General features: G+C 41.8%; 2 protein-coding genes across 2 annotated transcripts; one reads left to right on the top strand and one right to left on the bottom strand.

Annotated features, from left to right (window-relative positions):
- Positions 1 to 1,928: 1,928 nt before the first annotated feature.
- Positions 1,929 to 21,669, bottom strand: LOC109400731 (patj homolog). The gene is made up of 3 exons (XM_019673224.3): positions 20,890 to 21,669; positions 19,270 to 20,764; positions 1,929 to 6,592 (listed from the first exon to the last, which is right to left on the bottom strand). Exons 1-3 carry the CDS (start codon positions 21,409 to 21,411, stop codon positions 5,850 to 5,852), a joined length of 2,760 nt encoding a protein of 919 aa, XP_019528769.3. The 5' UTR covers positions 21,412 to 21,669; the 3' UTR covers positions 1,929 to 5,849.
- A 1,542-nt stretch (positions 21,670 to 23,211) lies between these two features.
- LOC134286813 (uncharacterized protein K02A2.6-like) lies at positions 23,212 to 26,276 on the top strand. Its single transcript, XM_062848489.1, has 3 exons — positions 23,212 to 23,284; positions 23,743 to 23,813; positions 24,933 to 26,276. Exons 1-3 carry the CDS (start codon positions 23,212 to 23,214, stop codon positions 26,274 to 26,276), a joined length of 1,488 nt encoding a protein of 495 aa, XP_062704473.1.
- The last annotated feature ends 1,524 nt before the right edge of the window (positions 26,277 to 27,800 follow it).

Raw genomic sequence — 27,800 nt, 5'->3', positions numbered from 1 at the left:
CGTAGTTGATGAGTCTCGCCTAAAGGTTTTTCAACATTTACAGATGTTATGTTTTCCCTTACATAATATTACGATCATTAAATAAAGATTTTTAAATCGTGAACTCCGAATAAGTCGTTTTCCAATTTTTTGATACTTTATGGCCGGTTCCTTAACATTCAGAAAAACTCATTATACAGCGAAAAACGAAAAATTAATAGAGTTTGCTTGAACGAAAATATGAAAAAATAGATAATTTCGAAAAAAAAAGTTCTATCAAAGACTTCACCATTTTAGCTTCATTATCAAAATAGAAGTAATTAAGTATAATTCAACGATTGATTACATAAGGCGCCGATTTTTACTTCACTTTTGTGTGAATTTCCACTTATGCTGAAGAAAGCGAGATCAAACTATGAAATTTTGTTCGTTTACTCTCATAGGTCTCACTTGCCCCAGATGCTGAAGTGCACTGGGGTAAGTGAGAGCAGTTAACAAAAGGTAATAAATGAAAATAAATGACAGCTTTTTCGCTTAAAATAATTTGCAAGCACTCCAAATATTATCCTGGAACTGAAAAAGTTTTACTTTATTTGTTATTCTATTTTTAAACAACGAATGTAGTAGAGTACGTTAATCTCACATAGTGAATTGAAAATTACATATTAACAACAATAACATATATGGTCTCTTTATGGTGAGAACAATAACAATTTTTGAATTCAAAGTATCCGTTGGTGTGATACCTATGTTTTCTATGAAGAATGTTTGCCTTAAAAATAAAAAATAAAAAAATAATAGCTGAAGGTCTCACTTGCCCCGGATTCTCACTTGCCCCGGGGTACCTTAATTCGAAGTTAGTATGGGAATGTATTCTCTTGCTACAGCAATTATCTGCTAACAATACCATAAATATTTACTGGGTGCCAGGGCACCAAGGAATAGATGGGAATGAAAAGGCAGACGAACTAGCAAGAATAGGATCATCAAAACCTCTTCTAGGCCCAGAGCCTTTTTGTGGCAACTCTCCATGTTCCATAAAAATGGAACTGAGGAACTGGGAAAGGGTTATGGTTCATGCAAATTGGAATAAAACCCAAGGTGCACGACAATCTAAAAAGTTCATTACTCCAAATGTATCAATTACAAACAAGCTTCTTTCACTGTCCAAAAAAGACCTGTGCACATATACAGGACTAATAACAGGACACTGTCTTACCAATTATCACAAGAAAATAATGAGAAAAGTTGAAGATGATACTTGTCGATTTTGCGATGAGGAATCTGAAACCTCTGCACATTTATTATGTGACTGTGTTACACTCTTTACTACAAGAGTAAGATATTTTGATAAGGGATTCCTACAGCCCTCTGAAATATGGTACTTACAGCCTTGTAAAATAATTAATTACTTCCATTACTCCATTACTTTTTCGTATAGATTTACTTCACTTTTCACGGTCTGTTTACTTTATGGTCGAACAACGTCCTACTCCCGGCAAGAATTTCTCCAAAACCAGCGGTGCTCATGGTAATGCTTACATTTCGCTTCGATTCAGCGTCAAACACAAAACTCCCGACAAAGCATTTTCCGAAACCATGAAAATGTTTACTTTTCGCGTCGAACAACTTCTGAATCCAGCCACGCACAGACCATTGTTTACTTTTTGCGTCGAACAACTAACTCCCGACAAGAAATCTCCCGAATCTAACTAACCGCATGTACTAACTCATTGTTTACGTTTCGCACAGAACAACAAACCAACAAACTCTCGACAAGCAATACTCTGGATTCTAGTCGCGCATACTAATACTAAGTCGTTTCGAACCAAACTGGTGCACTGAAGGTTTTCTCAACTTGGCTTCTTGTTCTACTGACACCCTTACTACATGACCAGCCCAACGCTGTTGGCTGTGATACATCACTGCTGTGAAAGCAAAACCACATCGACATTTTGCAGTGTGTGTAATTACCATCCATATATTGATCAAGTATCGTCATTTTTCGTATAGAATATATATATATAATTGCATAAGTTTTAAACTAAGTGGAATGGATTTTTCTTGTCTAAACATTGTATATAAATAATCTATATCTGCCATAATAATATATTTGTTGTTGTTTACTTGCATTCATATATTCAATAGTTCAATAATCAATAAATTTAAAGTTGCATTCAGTAAATGTGATTCCTGTTGAATTTCATTTTCTCCCACTTTTACCATTGTGTAGATAATTAAATATTTCATATTTCGAAATCATCTAACACTTAAGTGTCTCGGCCGTAATTTTGGCAATGACTGAGACATCCATTCAATAAGTACAACTCCAACAAAAAGATTTTTAAGTAAATATTAAAGTCCCTTTTTGTATTTGCTTCGATCTTAATCGTTCATTTATTTTTGTTTTGTATAATATAGGTGGACGCATATAAATAGAAAGAGAAAATATAGAAATAGTTTAAGTACAAGGAAAAAAGAGTCTTTTTTGTTTCTATCAAAATACCTTATCAGATTACAGTTAGTTTTACATGAGTTGCTGTGTGAAGTTTTCTTTTTTCTTCATCTTCTTCTGTTTGGTGTTACTCTCGTAAATAGGTTTTGCAAGTGCGAGTTTGTGTAAATCTACGTGCCAGGGATGGAATGCGGGGTTCACTTTGCGTTTTTTGATTGATTTTCACTTGTTTTGTTCTGTTCTGTGATTATACGTTGTTTACAGTTTATTTGACACATTTCATTCGGATACACAAGGACGACCATCGATGGTCAACGATTGGTATGTGTATGTGTGTGTGTTTGTTTGTGAGTGTATGGTGGATGATCTACGTACTCATTCGGTTTCTCGGTATTCTAACTAATGTTGAGGGTAAATCATTGCATTTTAGTGGAAAAATTCGTCATCCCTTGGCTTCGAATTCATATCCGAATGTTTTCGGAGAAAAAATAGATGTTCACTAGCGTAATATTCGAGTTCAAATCTACGGACGCGCTATTCTACTACTGTTCTACCAAAGTGTGAGTTTATTAGATCAAATGTTTCTAGCTGTTTCTTCAGTTGTAGTAGTTGAAGTTCTACTTCGTTCAAGCGTGAACCGGAAAAGCTAACTCACTACATATCAGACAGTACATGCCCTACAGGCAGAACCCAATGCGAAGCCTGAGTACTGTGTAGCCATGGTTGGGGTATTTTTCGACAAACTATTAGAAGCTTGTCGAGATACGGTGTCTTGGCGGCTACACAAATTACCTATACTGGAACATCTTCGAATGGTGGGCTTGTTATGTAGATGTGGTTGTGTGCAGTAGGCTCAATAGCTTGGAAGAAAATTGCAAATGATGGCCAAAACTGAGTACCTATTGTTCGGCAGACTACTACTAAATAACAAGCAATTTTTAATTGCTCCCGAAATTCTATTTAGGTATCTTCCTTGAATTCCTTACGGGATTCCTAGGTATACCGCAATTCCTTCTTCCAATTTTTATTGAATTCTTCTCGCGATAACTTGGAGTTCTTTCTTGAATTCCTGGAGGTTTGTTGGAGTTTCTTTCTCAAGAAGTGTTTCCCAAGATTCTATCCAGACCTTTCCAAGGATTTGTTCTCACAGTGTCTTCCAGAATTTTCCGTCGGAGCCGAGACTTCTGAGAGTTGTTCCTGAGATTTATTGCAGAGTTTCTACTTGAATTTCTGAAGGAGTTTTCAATAGGGTTTCTTCATGAGCACTTCCTGGGATTTATTTCATAGGATCTCGGGGGATTGCTTTCGGAGATCCTAACAAAATTCTCCCAAAGTTCATACGGGGATTACTCTTAGTGGTTTTCTGGAAGAGCTATCCAACAGTCAGTTGTATCCGGGATTTTTGTGATTTTTTCCTGCGATTTCTTCCAGGTGCCCGGATTATCTTGGAGTTGCTCTGACAAATTCTCTCAAAGGTTTCCAGCGTTCCTTCCGGAATTTCCCATATATTTCCACATCCTTGTCCACCCCAAGATTACTCCCTCAAGTTTCCCTGAGTTGTACCGTTTTTTCTCGGATAGCTTGCACGAAGTTGCTCTCGTTATTTCTTAAATAGTTCTTCTCGAAGTTTCTCGCGATACTCCAGCAGGTTTCTTGCGAAATATCTCAGGGAGTTTCCAATAAGGAACTTTGAAGAGAAATCTCAAAAGGAACACCCAAAGGAATACCGTGACAAATTTCGGTGGGAATTCTAGGAAGAACGCTGAGAGTTATCCTGGGAAATCCCTCAGAGCAATCTGTGTACGATCTTAGCAAGAAATCTCGTGAACAACTACGAGGAAAAGCCTGGCAAAACCTGGGAGAAATAATAACAATAATTCCTATAGAAGCCCCAAAATGAACGCTGAATGTACCTCAGAAGTAATCTTGAGTTCAGAAGTTCAGAAAAGCTCTGATTGACATCCCGAGAGCAAACGCGGAAGGAATCTCGAGTGAAACTTCAAAAGTGTCAGAGGCTTTTAGGATACCAGCAAAAACTCTAGACGAAAGCTCGCGATAATTTCTTGAAGTAATTACAGGAGGATCTCCGCGATGAATCCAATGAGGGGCTCTGGAAGCAAAACTGGAATACCCTTCGAAAGGAATTTCGGCATAAATTCCGGCTGAAAACCCATTAAAAACTTTTGAAAAAAAATCGAAGAAATTTTAGTAAAAAATCCAGGAATAATTCCTGTAGAAGTTCTGGGTGAATTAGTTAAAAAATCTCTGGGAGAACTTTAAAGTACTCCCGCAACAACATCTGAAAAATATCCTGAAAAAAATCCTGTAGAAATTGCAGCACTAACCCTGGAAAATAATCCCATGAAAATTTATCAGAGAAAACGCTGTAGCAACCGCACTACACAATGCAACCACACCTTTCCTACTCGCTATTAGGCCTAAAACACTCTGCTTTGATTTTCATGGCTTTTTTTGTTTCTTTGCTACCAAAAGTACAACGCACATCGACACTCTGCATGATTTTTCACTACGGCACGCTACGTTCCCGAACGTCTGGCCACTATTGGTAGCCGACGGACGTGGTCACCTAATTAGTTGCTTCTTACTTAATTCAACAAATCCCCCCTCGACGACGCGGCGGTCATCGGTCAGCTTGTGGCAAGTTTTCCATTTTGATTGTTTGATTCTCGGTTTCCGTATTTCTTTTCGCTTTGGTTGATTTTTTTTCTTTTGTTTGTTCTCGTAAATCCTCCAATTATAACGTCATAAGTCAGAAATGAATACACTGATTTGTGTCCCTGTTATTATTCTCACCACACACACAAGTTGTGAAAGCGCAAATCATATGGAACGGATACTGAAATGGTCACGCGAAATCAAACGAACCAAACCAATGAGTTCTGAACGCAAACTGAGTGATGCATGAGTTATGCGGATGAGATGTGTGGGTGAATGTGAGTGCCGCGGTATGAGTGATTCATTTTTTTTCTCTTGAGATATTCAACAATAAGGTCCACACTAACGTGTTGGCTGCTGGGAGAACGTGCTGAAGAACGTGCATTCGAAACAAGAAACAAGTAGAACTAATACTCAACGTTTAATACTTTGTTGTGGATGGAATGGATGCGATGAGGAGTAAAGTGACCAAACACCAAATGAGTTCCTACACAATAAAGCAAACCGGGCAAGGATTAGGGTGAGCACGCCACTTACGCCGGTGGAAAGCCTTTTGAGATAGAGAGAGAATAGGTTTGCTTGGAAGGTTTCAGCAAAAATGTCATCGCCCGTAAACTTAGACCAAGTTTCGGTCATTGGTGACGGAGCAAACAAATTCAATAAACTGAAAAAGTTCCGTTAACTGTTTAACTAAAGTAATACAGCGGTCAAATTCATCTCTGCTTATGACTAAACGTTCTCATTCCATAATTATGTCCGGCTTACTCATAGATAACATCTTTCCAACGGAATTACGACTGCCGTCGTTTCCGTGGTATCCCATTGCGCCCCCATCTCCCCCTTTGTCCCCCTCGAATGCCGTTATCGATGAGTCCTGCATCGGCAACGGTTTCGCCACCCCAATCCGGACCACCCCCTTCGGAGCGCCCTTCAGCGCTTGGACCGCCTGATCCAGCGAGGCATTCTCCAACACCGTATCATTCACAAACAACAACCTATCCCCCGGGATCAACCTACCGTCCAGCTGGGCCACACCACCAGGAACCAGCGACCGGATCACGATCAACGTATCGTTCGGATCTAGCGGATCCTGATAGTCCAAGATGGAAAACCCGAGACCACGCTCACCTTTCACCAGCTCGATGATCTGCGGTTCCGAGCTCCACATGGCCAACCCGGTCAGCGGTTCCAGGCTCCGTGACTTAATCTTCGAGAAGCCGTCGTTGGCACCTCCGGTCGTTGCCAGACTTCCGTCGCTCTTGGCCTTCACCAACCGTTCCGACGGAGTTAGACTACTCTGGAGAACACCGGCGCGGCTTTTGGCGGCTTCCTCCTCCAGGGTGTTGATCAGCGCCTCCTCGGTGAACTGGAGCATTTCCTGATCGCCGCGGCCGCACACCATGCACACGTCTTGCGGGAGCTCCTTCAGAATGGAAACCACCTCCAGGTGGTTCATACCAAGCAGCCGTTGTCCGTTGACCTCTGAAAATGAGCGACATAAAAGAAAAGAATATGTGTTATTCTCGCTTCAAAATCCTTATTAGCGAATACGTATTTTCCAAGATTAAGCAGGGGGTTTCAAATTATTCTACGTGGAACACGTTAGTAGTTATTTATGAAACATGTTGCAAAATGATGATTTTTTTCAGCACGAGTCGTACATTTATCCAACGAGGCTTGCCGAGTTGGATAAATACGACAATTGCTGAAAAAATCGATTTTTGCAACGAGTTGCATACATGTTTTTTGTAATTGCGAAAAAATACCCAATCAGAATATTCTTTTTGCAATTTCTCATCGTAATAGGCTGTTTTACCTCACGCAAATCTGACAGGAAAAGGCCTACTTTCCCACACCAAATTAACAGTGCTGTAATGGTTCATTACAGCACTGATTTGCGTTGCGTAATGAACCATTACAGCACTGTTTTCAGTTTTGGTCAACTTCTTGATGCTTTCTGGACGCAGTTTTGGAAAATTGTGACAACTGCACAGTATAACCTGTTATGATCAGATTTTTTTAAACATGGCTATGAACATCAGTGTGCAGTTTTATGAAAAAGTTTTGTTAAAAACTATCCTCAAGGGTAATTTATGAAATTGCAAAAAACGTTGTACGCAACTCGGTGCAGAACTCGATTTTTCCAGCACTCGTCGTAATTATCCAACTCGGCAAGCCTCGTTGGATAAATGTACGACTCGTGCTGTAAAAATCGTCATTCTGCACCTTGTTGCGTAAACTACTATTTCTTGTTTCACGAACATGTATCAAGAGGAACCACGTGCTTGCTTTATGCGCGTCAGCGTGGTGCATTTGTTCGATCAGGTAGGCTATGGTAGGATACCACACGTTTCCGATTGAAGTGCATAGTATGCACTGCATACCTATAGCATAATGCGAGGTATGGACTTCAAACGGAATCGCTCAAATAATTTTCGTTCAGTGCATTATTTTTCCGTGACCTGAATGGTCAAGAAATTTAACACAGCAAGCTCCATTTGATTTAACGTTTCTTTTCAGCTCCGTACTAGGACCCGGAATAACGCGACGCTTTATTATTTCTTGAGCGATCCCTTGCCTGAATTTTCCACGCATCGAGATAGGCCAAGAAATTTCTTGCGATCAGCATACTTCTAGTCATTGCATATACGTTACATGGCACGAACCGTAATTCACTCTTGCGTCAATAGGACAGATTGGTGAAGTACTAGATTTGTAGTTGTTACGATCTACCATTAATATTTGAATTATATAAAATAAAATACTACTCGCCAACAATTATTGTAGCTACCCTACACCTACCTTGCACACTACACTCACACTCGATACGATCGCCGAAAACGGATCGATCGTCCAGCACCACACAGACCGAACACACAGCAGTATCCAGTAGTGTGGGACACCAAAAGACATTTTACTCCTGTACACTTTTTGAGTTTCATTTTGGTCCCATAGCAACTGTGCAAAATTTCAGCTCGATCGGAGAAACTATATTTTAGCGCCAGCCATTTTAGGTTTTCATACGATTTACTATGGGGAAAATCACTTTTTCAAAGAAAAATCGCCACAGGTTGCCCCTTAACCCCTAAAAATAAATCGATGAATGATTTATGTTGGAAATTTTACGAGGAATCAACCCTCCGAAGACCGCAAAGCGATCTAAGGCCTGTGGAAAAAGTTATTGACTGAAAACCGAATGGCATGCCAACGCTGTTTAACATGTAAGGAATAACAATAAATAATAAAATCTCGTCATTTTATCGATCGGGGGGAGCTTAATAACTTTTTCCACGAACGTCGCATCGGTTTGCAGTCTTCTGAGGTCTGATTTTTCGTGAAGTTTTCTACAGAAATCATTCATCGACTTATTTTTAGGGATCTAGGGGTGATTCCTAGCGATTTTTCTTTGCAGAAGTAAAATTTCCCCATAGTAAATCGTATGAAAAACTAAGAATGACCGGCGCTAAAATATAGTTTTTCCGATCGATCTGAAATTTTGCACAGTTGATATGGGACCGAAGTGAAACTCAAAAAGTATACAGGAGTTTGAGTTTTTCCATTTTTGTATTTTCCCATATAAACCGTGTACCAGGCTAGTATCCAGTTAGTTAATAAAAGCAATAGGACAGATCGATGAAGTACTAGATTTGTAGTAATGAGCTGAATTTTAGTATGGTGAGAAGGTCGATTCTCAATTTCTGCAATGAAATGATGCAAAAAGCGTGGGTATTATGATTCCTTGCCTAATTTGATGCTGTTTGAGCAAAACTTTGGGCAACAGTGTTGTTGTTTTCTCCATTTCTTGCAACATAAACAACATAGTTATCCAAAGTTTTGCTCAAGCAGCATCAAATTAGGCAAGGAATCATAATACCCACGCTTTTTGCACCATTTCATTACAGAAACGGAGAATTGACCTTCTCACCATACAAAAATTCAGCTCATTACTACAAATCTAGTACTACATCGAACGTGCCCCATTGAAATCGAACTCACGCATTTTGCTATCTCGTCGGTCGGCCAGTCCGAAGTGACCAAAGTGAGATAATTAACCCCGTCGTCGTCGTCGTTTCGCTAGTGATAAAAACAGTTTCTTCCTCCCACGGTAGTGCATTTCTTCCGTCGTGATCATATCACGGAGCGTACCACGGGTCAGTGTCGCGAGTAACCATCGTATCGTGATCAGTAGTAATGAGCTGAATTTTAGTATTGTCTATCCGGTTGGAATCAAGACAGACATTCAATCAAAAATTGCCATTTTCTTGGTCCATAAGTGTCGCAACTGTTTCGCATCTAGTGCGCTGTGTTGCTGACAACAACGGGAAGGATGCGCACTACTTTTGATATGATTAAAAAACGTCGCGAGTTGGGTCGCGTCGCGACTTGATTGTGCGAAGTCCGGTTTGGTGGCGGCCCGACAATAAGGTGAGAAGAGGGTTGCCACTATATTTTTGAAAATATCTGGCAAACCAGTTGTAAAAAATCTGACAAAATCTGGCAAAAAAACTCGTATATTTGAACTTTTTCAGCTTTAATTAATTTGTACGGGGATGGCTGGTTCATCGAGCTGAATTTCCTCATAATAAAGTGCTAATAATAATAATAAAATTTGAAAATGATGGAGAGCACTATTTTTCATAGAAAAAAAGATACGAATATCCTCAAAAACAACTATTTGGAATAATGAAAGACTATTGAAGTTTACAATAAAAAGCTGTCACTGTCAGTGGTACAATATTGACCCGAGAGCGGTCGCGTCGTGTACTGAGTACACGCACCATGAAAAATGCACGCTTGTGGTATACAGCGTGAGCGTGGTATCGCTGAAGGTGGTTGAAGACGCTCGAGGGTTAATACACAGAAATAGACGTCACACTCTACTAGTTCTCCATCGTTCGAATTTCCAACGATGAATTCCAAACACGGTACAAAGTCGAATGGCCACAAGTAGCACTTGCATCGTTTTTTTTGTTGTTGTTTGGCGTTTGCTCTCTATCGCCATCTAGTGAGCGCTCGACCTAATACTGCATTAGATTATGGTTTCGTGACTAAGTGTTCCGTCTGATTGTCTGTTATCTGAAACTTGATATAAATCGATGCTTAAGGAACACAGTACCGTATTACCCCGTTAATATGACACCGACAGTTGTCGAATAACCGGGGTAAATTTTTAATTCGACAAACTGGTCACCCTACACCACCATGCTCATTGAAGTTTGGCAACTCTATTTTTGTTTTTGTTGTGATTTTCGGATTTGTTATGAAACATAATTTCAACAGATATTGCGGTGATGCCAATGAAAGTTCGTTCTATCTACGATTGTTGTCATACTCAGTTCATTCCGGTTGGTCTCCACGCGATTTGGGTGTCGAATAGTACCAACTCAGAACTTCCGGAACTAGCGTCTGCAAGAGGAGCTGCTGCGGGTGCGAGTATAAGCGCAATATCAAACTGTTCTACATTTACAGTGTACATCGCTATGACATATGTCCGACATATGTCGGATAAGCCGGATACGAATTAAAAAGTGTCGTATTAGATCGTGTCGAACCAGCGGGATAAGACGGTACTCTATTTTATTTGGTTGTTGAAAAATCTGTCTCGATATAAAAAATCTTGCAAAATCGATGGTTTGTCTTTTTGTCTTTCTGCCTTCGAAAAATCTGGCAGTGCCAGATAAATCTGGCATAATGGCAACCCGTCAATTCTTCGTTTCTGTACTGAAATGGTGCAAAAGCGTGGGTATTATGATTCCTTGCCTAATTTGATGCTGTTTGAGCAAAACTTTGGGCAATAGTGTTGTTGTTTTCTCCATTTCTTGCAACATAAACAACATAGTTATCCAAAGTTTTGCTCGAACAGAATCAAATTTGGCAACGAATCATAATACCCACGCTTTTTGTACCATTTCATTGCAGAAACAGAGAACTGACCTTCTCACCATACTAAAATTCAGCTCATTACTACAAACCTAGTACTACACCGAACGTGCCCCATTGGCTCAGTTAAGTCTTTAGTTCTGGAGCAGCTCATGAGAGACTTACCTCCAGAAAGAGTCACGCCAAGCTTGCCTTTTTTTCAACAGGAAAATTCGAAAATCCCTATGTACGAAGTGCTACACAGCCATCTTTATCTACCTTACCACGAATGATATCCACATATCACGCCAGTGTTGTCATCCTGCTGGACAGCTATAGCGCTGCCACGCTCAGTCAAATCAACTCCACAACCAAAGAAAATGGTCGTACTCTGGATCTGTGCTTCGTAAGTACCCGGGACAAAGCGCCGTTCGTTTCTACGGCTCCGTGTTCTCTGTAAAAGACGTCCCTCATCATACTCCGTTGATTTTGGCCTTTGAGGAATATCACCCCCTCAAGTTCTTCGATCGTCCCGCCACCGTATCCTACAACTTCCAGAAACCCGATCATCGAAGTATTGGAGAAGTTCTGACCAGAATTGAGTGGAAAAATGTTCTTGATCCTCGCGACGCTGAAGCCGCCGGTCAAACTTTTTCCCATATCTTGGCATACGTAATCGAGAGGCACGTACCCAAGAAAAATCATCATCAAGACCCTCTGCATCCATGGCAAACCCGCCAACTGCGAAAGATGAAGTCTACTAAGGTCGTTTTCGTTTTTGCGGCGGTGCTACACCGCTTCGTGCTACACTTGTCGCTGAATAAACGAACATTTTCGGTGCAGTTGCATTGGTGTGCGTGTATTAACACCAAAATATTGACAACTTTGCTAACGCTAATTGGTGGACACGGTGTGCACCTGCTACACTCCCGATTTTTTGAGTGCTACACTATCATGCGCGGTGCAGAAAAAGTGCTGCACCGGTGTAGCACGAAAATCAAAAACGAACACTTTCGGTGCAAAAGTGCTACACCGGTGTAGCACCACCGCAAAAACGAAAACGACATAAGAGAGCTGCCCTGCGGAAATTCTCAACACACCGGACCCTTCCGCTTAGAAACCAATATGTGAGGCTCAATCATGAATATCAACGGGCTAGCCGGCTATACTTCCAGCGGTACCAGCGAGGTATTGAGACTAAGCTGAAATGTTACCCGAAGACTTTCTGGAAATACGTGAACGAACAGCGCAAAGAATATGGACTGCCATCATCAATGCAGCTGAATGGTCAAACCACCTCTACCACTGACGAGATCTGTCGGCTTTTTGCCCAAAAATTCGCAAGCGTATATAGCGACGAGACGGTAAGCGATAGCCAGGCTACCATCGCAGCCAACAACGTTCCACTAAACGGCCACTCACTGAGTGTAATCGATATCGACGATGGCATGATCCGCCGGGCCGCCACTCAGCTTAAATCGTCTGACAACCCTGGACCAAACTGTGTTCCGTCTGCGTTTGTTATGAAGCAAATCGACTGTCTGTTAGTTCCGCTCCACATTGTGTTTCAGCTGACACAGCGGTTCATTCCCTTCGTGTTGGAAATTCACACACGATAATTACCGCGGAATGACGTCTTTGTGTGCCGTGTCGAAGCTTTTTGAGCTGGTCATAATGGAACCACTGCTGTCGCATTGCAAGCAACTTCTGAGCGACGATCAACATGGGTTCACTTCCGGGCGCTCTACTTCCACCAATCTGCTATGCCTCACTTCGTATGTAACTAACAGCTTATCCGATAAAGCTCAGACAGACATCATCTATACCGACCTCTCAGCCGCTTTCGACAAGCTGAATCACACTATCGCGGTTGCGAAACTCGACCGACTTGGCGACAGCGGCAGTCTTCTGAACTGGTTCCGTTCATATCTCACCGGCCGGCATTTGTTGGTAGTGATAGGAGATAGCAGATCGGATAGCTTTGACGCAACTTCCGGAATACCACAAGGAAGCCATCTAGGACCGTTGATCTTCTTGATCTACTTCAACGATGTGCATACTGTCATCAAAGGGCCTCGACTTTCTTACGCTGATGACCTCATATTATTCCTGAAAATCCGCTCATTCTATGATTGTCTTGATTTGCAAAATCAGCTGGATCACTTCGCTAATTGGTGTTCTCTGAACAGAATGGTGGTAAATCCTGCCAAGTGTTCCGTTATATCGTTCTCCCGTAAGAAGCAGCCAATCGTCTTTGACTATAGTCGGAATCTAGGATTCATCTTCAGGATCGCTAAGAATTTCTCCGACATCTATTGCTTAAAAGCACTGTATTGCTCGCTTGTGCGCTCTACCCTTGAATATTGCGCTGATTTCTGGAGTCCTGCTTACAATAACGGCGCCGAAGGAATTGGCTTCTTTAATGGTGTTGAGATAATTCCATATTCTGAATCTAAAAATCAGTTTGAAGTTTGTATGGAGGAGATTTGTCGAATCACCCCTCGTCGCATTTTGTACTGGGCGGAGCTATCAATCAGTTACCCAGCTGTCAAAAGGTGTTTTCAAAAAATCCCTTAGAAGTTGATTTTAGGTACCAGAATAAAGTTCTAGAAATCTCAAAAAAAAAAATCATAGTGACTCAGAAAAAGGTGCTCTTTCGTATAGAATCAAAAAATCAATATTTTTTTTAATTTAAAACCCCAATTGAATCCGTTCAGCGTCGCTTTCTTCGGTTCGCACTCCGCAGACTACCTTGGAGGGACCCGTTTCGCCTGCCGAGCTACGAGAACCGATGTCAGCTGATTGATCTAGAACTACAGGGGATGGCCAAAATGTTTGGGATAGGCAGCTTTTTTTTCTCTCACAAAAAAGTTCAACATGCTATAACTTTTCATAGAGCGCATCAAAAAATCTCAAATTTTGACTGTTTGTCAACCTACTATATGTGCATCATTGGTACAAATTTGGGCTCGATTGATTAATATTTCGCAAAGTTAGAACCGTTCGGGTAAAACACTATTTTTTATGATGATTAACCTGAGCTTGTTAGGGGAATATCTGTAAATAAAAGAAAATCGGGTTAAGTACGGTTCCTTTTAATTCCACTAAGAATTTGCATCCTTTGACAGATACGTATTTCGACCTCAACTGTAAGGTCGTCTTCAGTGTCTTGTACTTGACTCGACTGAAGAGATCCATCGCATTCTACACGTCTCATACATCATAGGTAAAAATAATAGGTAGCTTAATCTAGGTAGTTTTTTTTTTTTTTTTTTTTTTTTTTTTTTTTTTTTTTTCCCGAGCATGCAAAAACTTATATCTATATTAACCTCCACCATAGAATAGGTAAAATTTCCCTCCACCACCGAATAGGTACATTTCCCTCCAGCACAGGATAGGTAAACAAAGTTCATGTATCACAGGTACATTATGAGACGCACGCCATACGAGAGTGCTTAGGGGGTAATAATTTGAAAAGCCACGAACTTCCATTGCCTTGATCCTTATTCAACAGCGTGTTAGGTACCTGTTTGTATATCTCTAGACTCTCAGCAACGTCCAATTTCCAAGGTTTCCTGTAAATCTCGAATTCAAACGACGAACTGTCTTCCCTCTTAACTAATAGATCCAAAAATGGAAGTTTTCCCTCCTTTTCTTCCTCGTGAGTGAACCTGATATCCTTATGTACATTGTTGATGACCTCTAGAACCTTAGATAAAGCTTCCCGTTTGGAGGTTAGATTCAGGGAACATATGGCGGAGGTGGGAAAGGCGCAGAGGACAGTGGATAGAGGTTTGGAATACGATTTCAGGTCGAAAGTTGCTGAACATGTCTTTGAGGAGGGCCACCCTGTAACTACAGAGGATATTCAAATTTTGCGAAATGTAACTTCACCTTGGAAATTGGACGTTGCTGAGAGTCTAGAGATATACAAACAGGTACCTAACACGCTGTTGAATAAGGATCAAGGCAATGGAAGTTCGTGGCTTTTCAAATTATTACCCCCTAAGCACTCTCGTATGGCGTGCGTCTCATAATGTACCTGTGATACATGAACTTTGTTTACCTATCCTGTGCTGGAGGGAAATGTACCTATTCGGTGGTGGAGGGAAATTTTACCTATTCTATGGTGGAGGTTAATATAGATATAAGTTTTTGCATGCTCGGGAAAAAAAAAAAAAAAAAAAAAAAAAAAAAAAAAAAAACTACCTAGATTAAGCTACCTATTATTTTTACCTATGATGTATGAGACGTGTAGAATGCGATGGATCTCTTCAGTCGAGTCAAGTACAAGACACTGAAGACGACCTTACAGTTGAGGTCGAAATACGTATCTGTCAAAGGATGCAAATTCTTAGTGGAATTAAAAGGAACCGTACTTAACCCGATTTTCTTTTATTTACTATTTTTTAGAAAACTCATTTTTGAGCTGTCATATCTCGGAAACCAGTGAACCGAATTGAATGAAATTTTGAACGTACACTAACAATATGTAAATGCTTCACAAACTATTAAAACATAGGTACTTTATAAACATTGAACAAAGTTATCATTTTTCTCGAAAAAATGTAATTTTTTTACATCAATGTCAATAAATTTTCGTGTTGATATCCAAAGATTTTCCACTTCTGTTCTCAAATTATCTCTAATCAGATATATTAGAGCCTATTTATATTGAAGGAAGAACACATTTAATATTTTTTATGTGGTATTGTAAATTTGACTTATTTTCCTCTATAGGGGTAAAAATTTCAACCCGGTATAACTTAATTCGTAGTGAGAAAATATTACATTTTATAACGTCATATTAAGTTTCAATATATTGTTGATAAACGTTAAAAAATTCATTCAATTTGGTTCACTGGTTTTCGAGATATGACAGCTCAAAAACTAGTTGTCCAAAAAATTAGTGTTTTACCCGAACGGTTCTAACTTTGCGAAAAATTAATCAATCGAGCCCAAATTTGTACCAATGATGCACATATAATAGGGTGACAAACAGTCAAAATTTGAGATTTTTCTATGCACTCTATGAAAAGTTACAGCATATTGAATTTTTTTGTGGGAAAAAAAAGTTGCCTATCCCAAACATTTTGGCCATCCCCTGTACTTCGTTCGAGACGAGATATAACCAGAGAACTGACCGTAGCTGATACGCTCCAGGGCCGAATCGATTGTGGGGCGATTCTGGAGCAAATCGATTTGAACGTTCGGCCAAGATCAAAGTCCAAATAAAGTCGTTCAACTCCCATACATTGGTGTGAAATTACGGGGTTCATGAAGTACTAGATCAAAAAACTATAGCACCTTCATATAATAATACCTTGTACACTGCTACTAATTGAAAATCAAGTACTCCGCTAATGTTGCTATGAGTAACATCGTAACAACTGCTGTTTATACAAATAAGAACACGAAAACATCAGACAGGTGCGTAACGTATTAAATGATAATTTTCTTCAAATATTTTAACTTTTATTTTATTTTAGGAAGCGGGTCTAATTCTTTGGAGGCAAGATAATGTTGGTCAAATGATAATGCTGTTAATTTGACTGGTCAACGGCAATGAGCAGTAACGTATTTCCTATCGTGAATGATGGTCCTGATACGTAGAGCTGGATTTGGTTATCACAGTATTTTCTCACCCTGAAAGAATCGTAGTATTCTTTTCTTTGGCTTATTGATACATATGGATGCAAGTTGGTAACTTGTGGATTAGAGGAATCAGCTGAAATCGATGATCTGTCTATTTTATCAACCATAATAGGTTGTGTTCGCAATTGATCAACAAATCGATCGCATCCTATACCAGGTTACCAAAACGAAAATAAAAGTTATTTCTTGGCAATATTTTTTTTTTCAATATATCCAAATCAAATGTTTATTTATTTGTTAGTAAGTAACCCCTTTCCTTTGCGAACAGAGCACTCCCAATGTTGCTCCCACCTTGTGGTCACTTTCGCATGATGTACAAATGCGCAGATAGGTCATCGAGGTGAAAACTTTCAGTTTGTACTGCGGACTGCCGTACTTCCGCTTCAGCCACTTTTCCACCGTTCGACCGTGTTTAAGAAGAGCCCACAAGATACCATTTCCGATCAATTCCTGCGTACTGGAGCTGTTCCCTGACTCCGCCGAGGGAGCTGACCAGCTTAACTGGAAAAAATTTGTTCGAATTAAACGCAAACCAAACATCATCGTGTATTGTGCCTCTCTAAGAATTTTACGATAATAGCCTCCGAAGCCTGATAATTTGGAGCTGACTGCATGCTGGTCTTTTTCACTTTTTTCCGAGATGATCTATTTTGATTGACACATTGAATTCCGCTTGTTGTCATGAGCTACTACATCATCGTTAGCTATTGTGCCTTGCAAGATAAATCCGCGAAACGCGTTTATCTTCTTCTTTTCCATCAAGTTGTCAAAATATGAGCGCACCACTATGAGCGACCTGATGGTCAGAAATTTTGCATGCGGCGCTTATATCAAATCCACATGAGGCTGCGGCGATATGGCCGCGAGGAGATGCACGCGATACAGACGCAATGTGGAAAATGGAGAAGATACCGCCGCAGCATCCTGTAGCATCACCAAATAACATCCCGATTAAATATTAAACACAAAGCCGACGAGGTGATGCGTGTGCGTATTATAGTGAAACAATGTCGCGATAAATGTTATTACGATTTCTGGCCACCTGAGTTGCCATTGTGCCAACTGTTGTTTTGATATGAACGGCCTGAAGGCTGCTGCGATGCTGCTGGGTGGGTGACAGTATCTGTTCGATTTTGACATTGCGTCTGTATCGCGGGTATCTCTTAGCGGCCATATCGCCGCCGCCCAATGTGGATTTATTATGAGCGCCGCAATACTAGGTCACAAAGTTAGTGAAAAAAGGTAGTCAGCCAAACGTCAAACTTGGGTACCGGGGACCAAATGTAGTACTAGAAGTGGAACCCAGTTTGAGACCGAGTGCTACGACTTTATTTGGACTTTGGCCAAGATCGCTTCGAAATAGTATCATGCTGAGGCCGCCTCTACGTCGAACGAACTATGGGATACACGGTGCGATCAGCGGGTATTCAATAGAGTAGCTTTGTTGTTTGATTTCCACTTCTCACGCGAGACTCTTCGCCGGAGGTTTTCGTCGTTCTTCGCAGGACGAAATGACGGACGCCGATACTGCCGTAATTCTGCAAAGTGACGTAAGCGCCATTCAAAATGCCGATATTTTTCGGTATATCTATATATATAAAAATGAGTTAGAAGTCCCTTTGAGGCAACAAAACTCACGAACGGGTGAACCAATCAGGATGGCTCTTGCATGGTTTGATTCGTATTTGTGATGGCTGTGTTTATATGTATAAAAAGTTACGGAAATCATTTAAAAAAGTATGAAATTAGTGAAAATGGTGGTTTTTCATGAACCGGGAACAAATTCAGCATGATCAAAATTAAAACAATCTAGAGTGCGGTGCAAAAATGACCTCAACAGTTGTCAAACCACCGCATCTTGGCAAGACAAAGTTTGCCGGGCCAGCTAGTTATATATAATATCTGATATAAAAATAAGTGGTATGCCTGCTGTATTAGAATGCAAGATCTAGTCGTAATCTATCATCTATGGAAAGAAACTTAGAGGATAAGCAAGAGTTTTATGCATAATAACCAAAAAATGGGTCAAAACTATCAATGTCGCTTACGTCACTTTGCAGAATTACGGCAGGATAGATAGTGCACTTTAGTTTTAACTCCTGATCAAGTTTTGTTTCGTTGTATGTTATCACTGTATTTTTTTTATTAGTTTCTTGACCATGTTATTGTATCATACTAAACCATCATTGGGGCTACATTCAGCCTGTTGATGAAATAAATAAAGTTTATTTAATAAACATTAAGATGCGACTTGGAGAAGGCGAATAAATCACAAACTACATCAGCTGCTGAGAGAACCAACCATCGTCCACACCACAAAAATCGGAAGGCTACGATGGGCGGTAACGTCATAAGCATGTCGGATAACAACTCGACTAAAATGGTTCTCGAGAGTCATCCGACCGATACAAGAAGACATGGTGCGCAGCGAGCTAGGTGGATGGACCAAGTGGAGGACGATTTGCGGACCCTTCGCAGAGTGCGGAAATGGAGACACACAGCCATGGACCGAGTAGAATGCAGACGGCTACTATGTACAGCAAAGATCACTCAGGCCTTAGTCTTACCGGTAAGGTAAGTAATGGTAAACTAAGCGCTACATACTATCTATAGTATAGCACTATAGCAAAATAAATAACACTTACCCAACAACTCATCTCCAGACCGCAGTAAGCCGTTCTGTCCAACCGGTCCCTCCGGCAGAATCGACCGGATGTAGTGATGTGGTCGTACCTCCTTGCCTCCCTCGACGTCCACCGTTCCCTCCAGTGAAATTCCCAGACCACTCGAGGCGGCAAACTTCCTGATGTTGGCCACAATGATCTTCACATTCGCCCCCAGAATGCTGTTCCATTTCTTAACGATGAATGCCTCGGTGTCCTCGTTAACCTTGAGCGAGCTGCGCTGTTTACCATGTTTGATCAGATTGCTGGTCTCCGTAAGAAGCAAATCCAGTTCCGCGTCCACGTTGGATGGTGCGGGCGGTGGGGCATCCATCATCTTTTCACGGTACTCGTGGCTCTCCATGGAATCCTTGGCTCGGGCCAGCTTCTTGTGAGCCATGAGCGTTTCGATCCGGTCCTGGTCCGGTTCGGTCATCATCATCATCAGGTTCTGCTCGTCGTCGATGAAATTGTTGAACTGCTTCGCTTCGGGGGATCTCTTATCAAGGGTTCTTGGGAGAATGTCCAGAATATTATTGCCGTACTTGGACAGGTCGGCTTGGGGCAAGACCGGTGGTGGAGTGGCCGGCGTCGGAGGCTTCATCTCATTGGCCGCGATGGCTTGTTGTAGTTGGTCGTATTTCGGTCCTCGGAGATACCGTTCCAGGCACAGAGTCACAACATGGCCACTTTGCTTCAGAACGTCCACTGCTTGATGGTTCGAGAAGCCGTGCAAAGACTGACCGTCAACCTCTATGATCCGATCGTTAACCTGGATTTTACCACTCAAATCAGCAGCACTTCCAGGGGAAACGCTTTTAACAAATATTCCCGACAGCTCTTCTTTTTCGCATACATATCCAGCAATGGTTATTCCCAGGCCATTCTGATCCTTCTTCAGTTCCACAGTGAAAATCTCCGTCTCGGGGAAATCAATTGGGCTGTCCTTATCGAAGCTCTCCTTGTCCAAATTGGCAACAGAATAAACACTAAATATTTCCGGATACCCCGAATCCGCCAGATACTGTTTCAACTTCAGCGGATTGGCAAGTAACCCGGTTGGCACAATAGCGGAGCTCTCGAACTCCTCAATGGCTCCTCCGTTGACCGCATCAACCGGCCGGGCCACCACCAGCTGCACATGCGTTCCAGATTGTCTCAGCACCGAAGCCACCTGCTCCGATACCATCTCGTGCAAATTCACGTCCCCAATCTGCAGGATTTGATCTCCCGATTGCAACCTTCCGTCCCGATCAGCCACACCACCCGCCAGGATTGTCTTCACTGTGACGCCGGTGGCACGAGCTCCGATGATACCGAATCCAAGCCCGGTGCCATCGTTGACCAGCTCGATGTCCAAGATTCGGGACCACTCGGCAGCGTCAGCAATGTCGGCTCCACTGCCGGACAGTTTTGATCCATCGTGTAGGCCCTGCAGCAATGCTGATTCATCGTGAGAATCCAACTTGAGATGCTCCTGCGAAAAACAATAATGGTACTCGATAAGAATGTGATTCTAAACTGACCCACTCTAAAGTTATTGTGATTAAAGTGGTATTTTGAGACTTGCTTCCAACCCTGTGTAATCATCTCAACACTCACCTCTCCGACTCCACTATCCATCAGTTCGTTGGTCATCTTCAGCGGAGTATGCTGCAACTGAACGGCGGGCAATGGTGGCAGTGGCTGTTGTTGTGGAACCTGCGCCGGATGTTCCATCATTACCATCTTTTGCTGTTGTTGCTGCTGCTGCAAATGCGGTGGCGCAGGGCTACCAGGTGAAATCTGCGCCGAGGGAACTCGCTGCTCGTCCGGATAGTCCGCGTCGAACAGATCCGACACCGGCGGAACATTGAGCACCAGTTCCCCGCTGTTGGCGATGTCGAAGTCCCCCGGAAGTATCGACGGATGCTGCGTGATCTGGTTGTTCAGCTCGGCCAACGAGTCCTGGATCTGGACAATGTTACGAAATACCGGATCCTGCAGCAGATCCAGTACCATCTTCAGATCGTCCATCACGTTCAGCTGGAGCTTGTTGGGGTCCATCTCCTCCACCGTTTGCTTGATGATTTCGAGCTGCTGCAGCGCACTCGACACATCCTGGGAAAGATGCATTTTTTGCATGGTGGTGCTGCTGAGCTGGCTGACACTCGCGACCAGAGAAGGCACACGCCCCCTTTACCTCCTCCTCTCACGGCAGTAGACACGGCAGATGCGGGCTTCGTTCGGAACACATTCAACAGTAAGAATGGGGTTATTTTCACTACTTTTTCAAGGTTTTTCACGAAAAATTCCAACTATTTTTGCAAATGTTTACGTGCCCAGGAAAATTGCTAATGGATTTTTGCTTTTTTTCGTTTGTTTTGCTGACAGCTTGGTGACGTTTCAGAACAAAAGGAGAAAGTTTGTAACAGAGGCAAATCTAGGGGGTGGTACTAGACTAGTGTGTTTTGATTGGATTGTGAAGTAATAGAGCGACTTAAGGACAATGTAACACAGATCCAACGAAAAGCCCATAGGCACTGTAGTTTCGTGTTCGAATGTACCGCATTTAGTTCACTGGACTGCGCACTGAGTCTTCATAAGTGCGAAAACGTAAATAAAACTGCGCGATTGCATGAAATCAAATTGATGTCCTCGGCGCACTATTCTTCGATGTGCAATCGCGCACTTTTATTTGCGTTTTCGCGTGCTAATACCAGTTTGTGGTATTAGGCATACATGAAAATATTTCATATTTCATCCTCGTTGTGAATGCTAAAAAAAAATCCGCATCAGCGGAGTTTTTCATACGCTTTTTGGCCCGAAACATGAAAATTAGGGTGCATTGGGGTAAAATAGGGTATATCTCGTGCTTTTCTAGGGTGTAAACCAACTTCATCGCGTTTCGTAAGAATATTGCTTTTTTCATTGAAAATTTTCCTTACCTCGCTGAGTTCTATGACGTTTTCTCCCAGCGAAAGCTTACGCGATACAGCAAATCGCTATATTTCTCACTAACACAGCAAAACATTTGTCAACAATAACATAATATTGCCTTTTTCACTGAAAATTTTTGATGCTTCGTTGAATTTCATGACGTATTCTTCCAGCGACGGCTTCCGCGATACAGCAAACCGCTAAGTTCCACACTAACACAGCAAGAAATCTGTCAATATTTACTTAATACACGTGCATTTTCAGCGAAATGCACTATTTGCATGAAAACAACCCACTCTCACAGCTAACGGATGATAGCCGTCAAATATCAGGATTACCAACTGTCCGGCCACTACTGTCATGTTTCTGTGTCGCCGAATCTGGCGCTGGGTCTGCGGCGCGGAAACCCAAAGGTGGGAATAAAATTTTGGGGTTTGCGCGCAATACACATGCATTTTCAGCGAAATGCTCTATATGCATGACAACAATTCACTCCCACAGCTAACGGATGGCCGCCGTCAAATATCAGGATTGCCAACTGTCCGGCGCTTGCTGTCAAATCTCTTTGTCGCCGAATCTGGCGCTGGGTCTTCGGCGCGGAAACCCAAAGGTGGGAATTGTAATAACTGCCGTATTAGCGGCAGCAACGATAAACGTTGAGCGAAAGGGAGAAGAGGAATAAATCAAAAGGCATGTTGCTTGTAACATATAAGCGTAACATGTATGTACCTTGATATACAACACCTTGTACTACCTTTGTATCACTCACACACACTACCAGAAATAAACAGTTTTTGACTGACTCGCAACCAGCTTACATGGTGTCAGAAGGAACCGTGCCTAAAAATTGTTTTAATAGATAAATGCGGTAGAATCGCGGAAAGAAACATCTCGACGATGAAGATAATGTGCCAATTATTCGACGTGAACAAAAATTCGGGAGTCGGCCGGTGTGAAAACGTTTAATTTCGAGAAACAAAATCATTCTCCAATTGGTCTAGTAAGATGGCGTCATCTGCGGGCCTGAAGCCGCCGAAGCCCATCGTGCTGGGGGAAAACATGGCCGCCCAGTGGAAGAGTTGGATTCGGCAATATTCATGGTTCGCGACCGCAACACAGCTATCAGAAAAATCAGATGAAGTGCAGGCGGCAACATTAATGAGTGCGATTGGGGAAGACTGTGTGCGAATTTTTGATACTTTCTGTCTGCGTCCTGATGAAGAAAACGACGTCGAAGTGATACAAAGGTAGTACAAGGTGTTGTATATCAAGGTACATACATGTTACGCTTATATGTTACATCTTTCCTTTTTAGTAGTAGAGAAATTCACTGCATCTATTAGGTTTCACTGTGCGCCCAGAACGTCTTACACGAGGTGTCGCTGCTGCACTTTCTCGGGGCATATCCATCGACGAATGTTGACCTTGGTTCACCGTGGCCTCAGTCTGTGTCTCGCTCCGGGTATCATCAGGATCGTTTTCCACGGGATGTCTTGTTTCTTGCAAACTGTCTTCCATTTGGTCACTTCCGCGTAGCTTGCGTGGTCAACGCAATGGTGCTGGTCAAACGAAATGAGAAGATTCGCATCTGCATCGATCCATCACAGGTAAATCAAAATTTATTACGGCGTCATCACCCTCTTACTACTATAGAAGAGATAGCAACCCGATTGAAAAATTCGAAATATTTTACAATTCTCGATTGTAAAAAAGGGTTTTGGCAGATCAGGGTATCGGAAAGGACGAGCAAATTTTTAGCTTTCGGTACTCCTTGGGGCAGATATGTTTGCAAGCGGCTACCTTTCGGACTTGCCTCAGCTCCGGAGGTATTCCAAAAAGTTATGCACGACACGCTGGAGGGAATTGAAGGGGTAGAGTTTTCCATGGACGACATCTTAATCCATGCGGAACACCCTGAAAAACTGGCCAAGATTACCGAGAAGGTTATAAAAAGACTACATTCAGCTGGCCTCAAGTTGAATAGAGAGAAATGTCTTTTCAATCAAACTAGTGTAAAGTTTCTGGGGCATATCGTTAGCGATGGTGGCCTACAAGCGGATCCCGATAAATTGGAGGCTATAATCAAGCTTAAGACACCGTCGAACAAGTCTGAGCTCCAGAGGGCCTTGGGAATGATTACCTACATGGGGAAGTTTGTACCTAACTTGTCTGACGTTACAGCTCCCCTAAGACGCCTGTTGGCTAAGGATGTAGCCTGGGAATGGACATGCGAACAAGACAATTCGTTCCAGAAAATAAAAGCTCTCATGCAGACTCCTCCTATACTAAAGTATTACAATCTGAATGAACCTGTAACGCTTTCAGTAGATGCGAGCTCGCACGCTCTTGGGGCCGTTTTACTACAACAGGGACGCCCAGTGGCATACGCATCCAAGGCGTTAACGTCTTCAGAGATGAACTATCCCCAAATTGAAAAAGAGGCTACTGCTATACGTTTTGCTTGCTCGAAGTTTCACCAATACATTTATGGTAAGAAACTAACGATCGAAACGGATCATAAACCGTTAGAATCTATATTTCGTAAGCCACTTGATCGATCACCTCCACGTTTACGTAGGATTCGATTAGAAGTAGCCCAATACAACCCTACAGTCGTGTACGTTAAAGGAGCTAACATTCCGATCCCTGACATTTTGAGCCGTGATGTTGATAATGCTTCTATCACCAACGATGAGGAGCAGTTAGAAGTCCACATTGTATTGCAGATGACCAACAGCGCTAGTGCGGAGTTGAAGCAACACACTGAAATGGATCTTGAAATGCAGTCACTCAAGTCGGTTGTAATGCAAGGATGGCCGGAAACGAGGAATGAGTTGATCCCGGAACTTCGCAAGTACTGGAACTTTCGAGACGAGATGGCAGTTTATGATGGGCTGATATTCAAGTCGAACCAGGTACTGATTCCTCAGCCGCTGCGGAAGGCGATGTTGGCCAAGATACACAGCGGTCATGCAGGCATTCAGAGCTGTATTCGAAGGGCGAAGCAAGTGGTATTCTGGATAGGTATGGGAAGCGACATCCAGGAGATGGTGGAAGCTTGCACGATTTGTCAGCGTCATCAGCGAAGCAACACAAAGCAATCCATTGTTCTGAAGGATATACCAGGACTCCCATTCGAAAGGGTTGCGTCCGACCTGTTCCACTTCAAAGGGAAGGAATATCTTCTGCTCGTCGATAGCTATTCTGGGTATTTTGACATGAAACAGCTACCAGAAACAACATCTAAACAGGTCATCAAACAACTAAAAGAATGGTTCTCCATTCATGGTATTCCCCAAGTTTTGGAGACGGACAATGGTCCTCAATATGCATCAGCGGAGTTTCGCCATTTCCGCGATAAATGGGGATTCGAACACAAAACATCGAGCCCTCACTTTCCCAGGGCAAACGGATTAGCTGAACGATACGTGCAAGTGGCCAAATCGATGCTGAAGAAGTGCAGTGATGATCAATCTGATATACAACTGGCTTTGCTTCACTTGAGAAATACACCTCGTAGCAGCTCCATACCCTCGCCCAATGAGCGTCTCATGGGCCGATTGGTACGTTCAAATATGCCGATGACGTTGGAAGCACTAAGACCAAGAGTATCGGTGAATGTTCAACAACTACTAGAGCGTGAACGAGAGATCCAGAAAGAGTATGCTGACAGAGGAACCGTTGAACCACCAAAGTTCGCCGAGCAGGAGAGAATACTCATTCAAGATCAAGCATCACGCAGATGGGCACCTGGAGCAATAGTGAAACAGTTTGATGGAAATCGTTCGTACCTGGTGACCGATGGCGAGAGAACATTAAGAAGGAACACCCATCATCTACGCAAGCTACGCGGAAGTGACCAAATGGAAGACAGTTTGCAAGAAACAAGACATCCCGTGGAAAACGATCCTGATGATACCCGGAGCGAGACACAGACTGAGGCCACGGTGAACCAAGGTCAACATTCGTCGATGGATATGCCCCGAGAAAGTGCAGCAGCGACACCTCGTGTAAGACGTTCTGGGCGCACAGTGAAACCTAATAGATGCAGTGAATTTCTCTACTACTAAAAAGGAAAGATGTAACATATAAGCGTAACATGTATGTACCTTGATATACAACACCTTGTACTACCTTTGTATCACTCACACACACTACCAGAAATAAACAGTTTTTGACTGACTCGCAACCAGCTTACATTGCTTAGTCAGCTGTTGCAAATCAACTGCTTTATATATTTATTTATTCAGATCGACTACATTCTTGTATGGTTGCCTATCAGTACACCTTTACTCTCATGGGTATCCCACATGGAACTCATGGAGCACGTTCACAAAGCTGACACTACAACTCCTATACACCCATTCGTTTTTGAGTATGGTGTATTGAACAGAAATCAATAACTTCTAACAGGCTGCACGTATGTGCTAATTGATACATCCAGAGCGTACTTTTATATACATTCTAAATATTGAATTCTAAATATTAGGTCATTACAATTTGATCACACTTTGGTTAGTAACATTTTAATTTATAAATGTTGATACAAATTTAATAACAACTACAAATGTACTATATACACGCATTAAAACTACATTCACCACACACACAAGATCGCGTAATACACGTATAATAGAGTAGCACATTTGTCGCTTTCTTCACATAATCTTCGCGCTCCTTTTAGTTGTGTCTTATCCATGTAAACTTGTTTTACGGGTCGCGCGTTGCGCTGATGCCGATGGTAATGGTATTCCTCTCCAAATAAAAATGGCTGTTAGTACGAAGTTCACGGCGCTCGTGGATAACCACGAGAAACAAATATGATAAAAATGGACCATCATACAAAAAATTACGTAAATGGAAAACGAAATAAAAAACGGTTTACTAGTTTTATACCGTAAAAGCTTCGCATGCAAAAAAAAATCTAACAGATTTGTGTCGAAAATGCTTAAAACACACACACAACACAAAGTTCTGTAGAACGAAGCAAAACACAGTAAAAGTTTTTCACACAAAATGTATCTAAGGATCCTTTCCACATCTTGTTAAAAAAGTCCGTTGGTTCTCGGATTTGCGCCAAAAATCGTTTGTATGTCCAAAATCATAAAAACTGGAGTTATACAAAACACAGCATACAAAAACGAAAAAAATAGTCACAAAAACGCAAACTCCGGCAAAAAGACGTCTTACAGATTCACTTTATAAAGAGCTGCACAAAAGGCTTTTGTTTAGATTTAAAATGCAGCATGTCACACAATTTCGAAGAAAAAAAAACACTAAACAAATGGTAGCCAAAAAATATCAAATGATAGCACACAAAACTACAGCACACTTATCTCATTATCGTTTCACTATAGAAAATTATGCACGCAACAATTATAACATCCCTGAAATTTTATCCTCGTTCGCCAGTTGTAATAACTGCCGTATTAGCGGCAGTAACGATAAACGTTGAGCGAAAGGGAGAAGAGGAATAAATCAAAAGGCATGTTGCTTAGTCAGCTGTTGCAAATCAACTGCTTTATATATTTATTCAGATCGACTACATTCTTGTATGGTTGCCTATCCGTACACCTTTACTCTCATGCACTGAA

Source organism: Aedes albopictus, chromosome 2 (genome assembly GCF_035046485.1).
Source record: "Aedes albopictus strain Foshan chromosome 2, AalbF5, whole genome shotgun sequence".
Taxonomy (NCBI): domain Eukaryota; kingdom Metazoa; phylum Arthropoda; class Insecta; order Diptera; family Culicidae; genus Aedes; species Aedes albopictus.
Note: the sequence above shows the minus strand (reverse complement) of the source record. Positions and strands in the feature narration are given on the sequence as shown.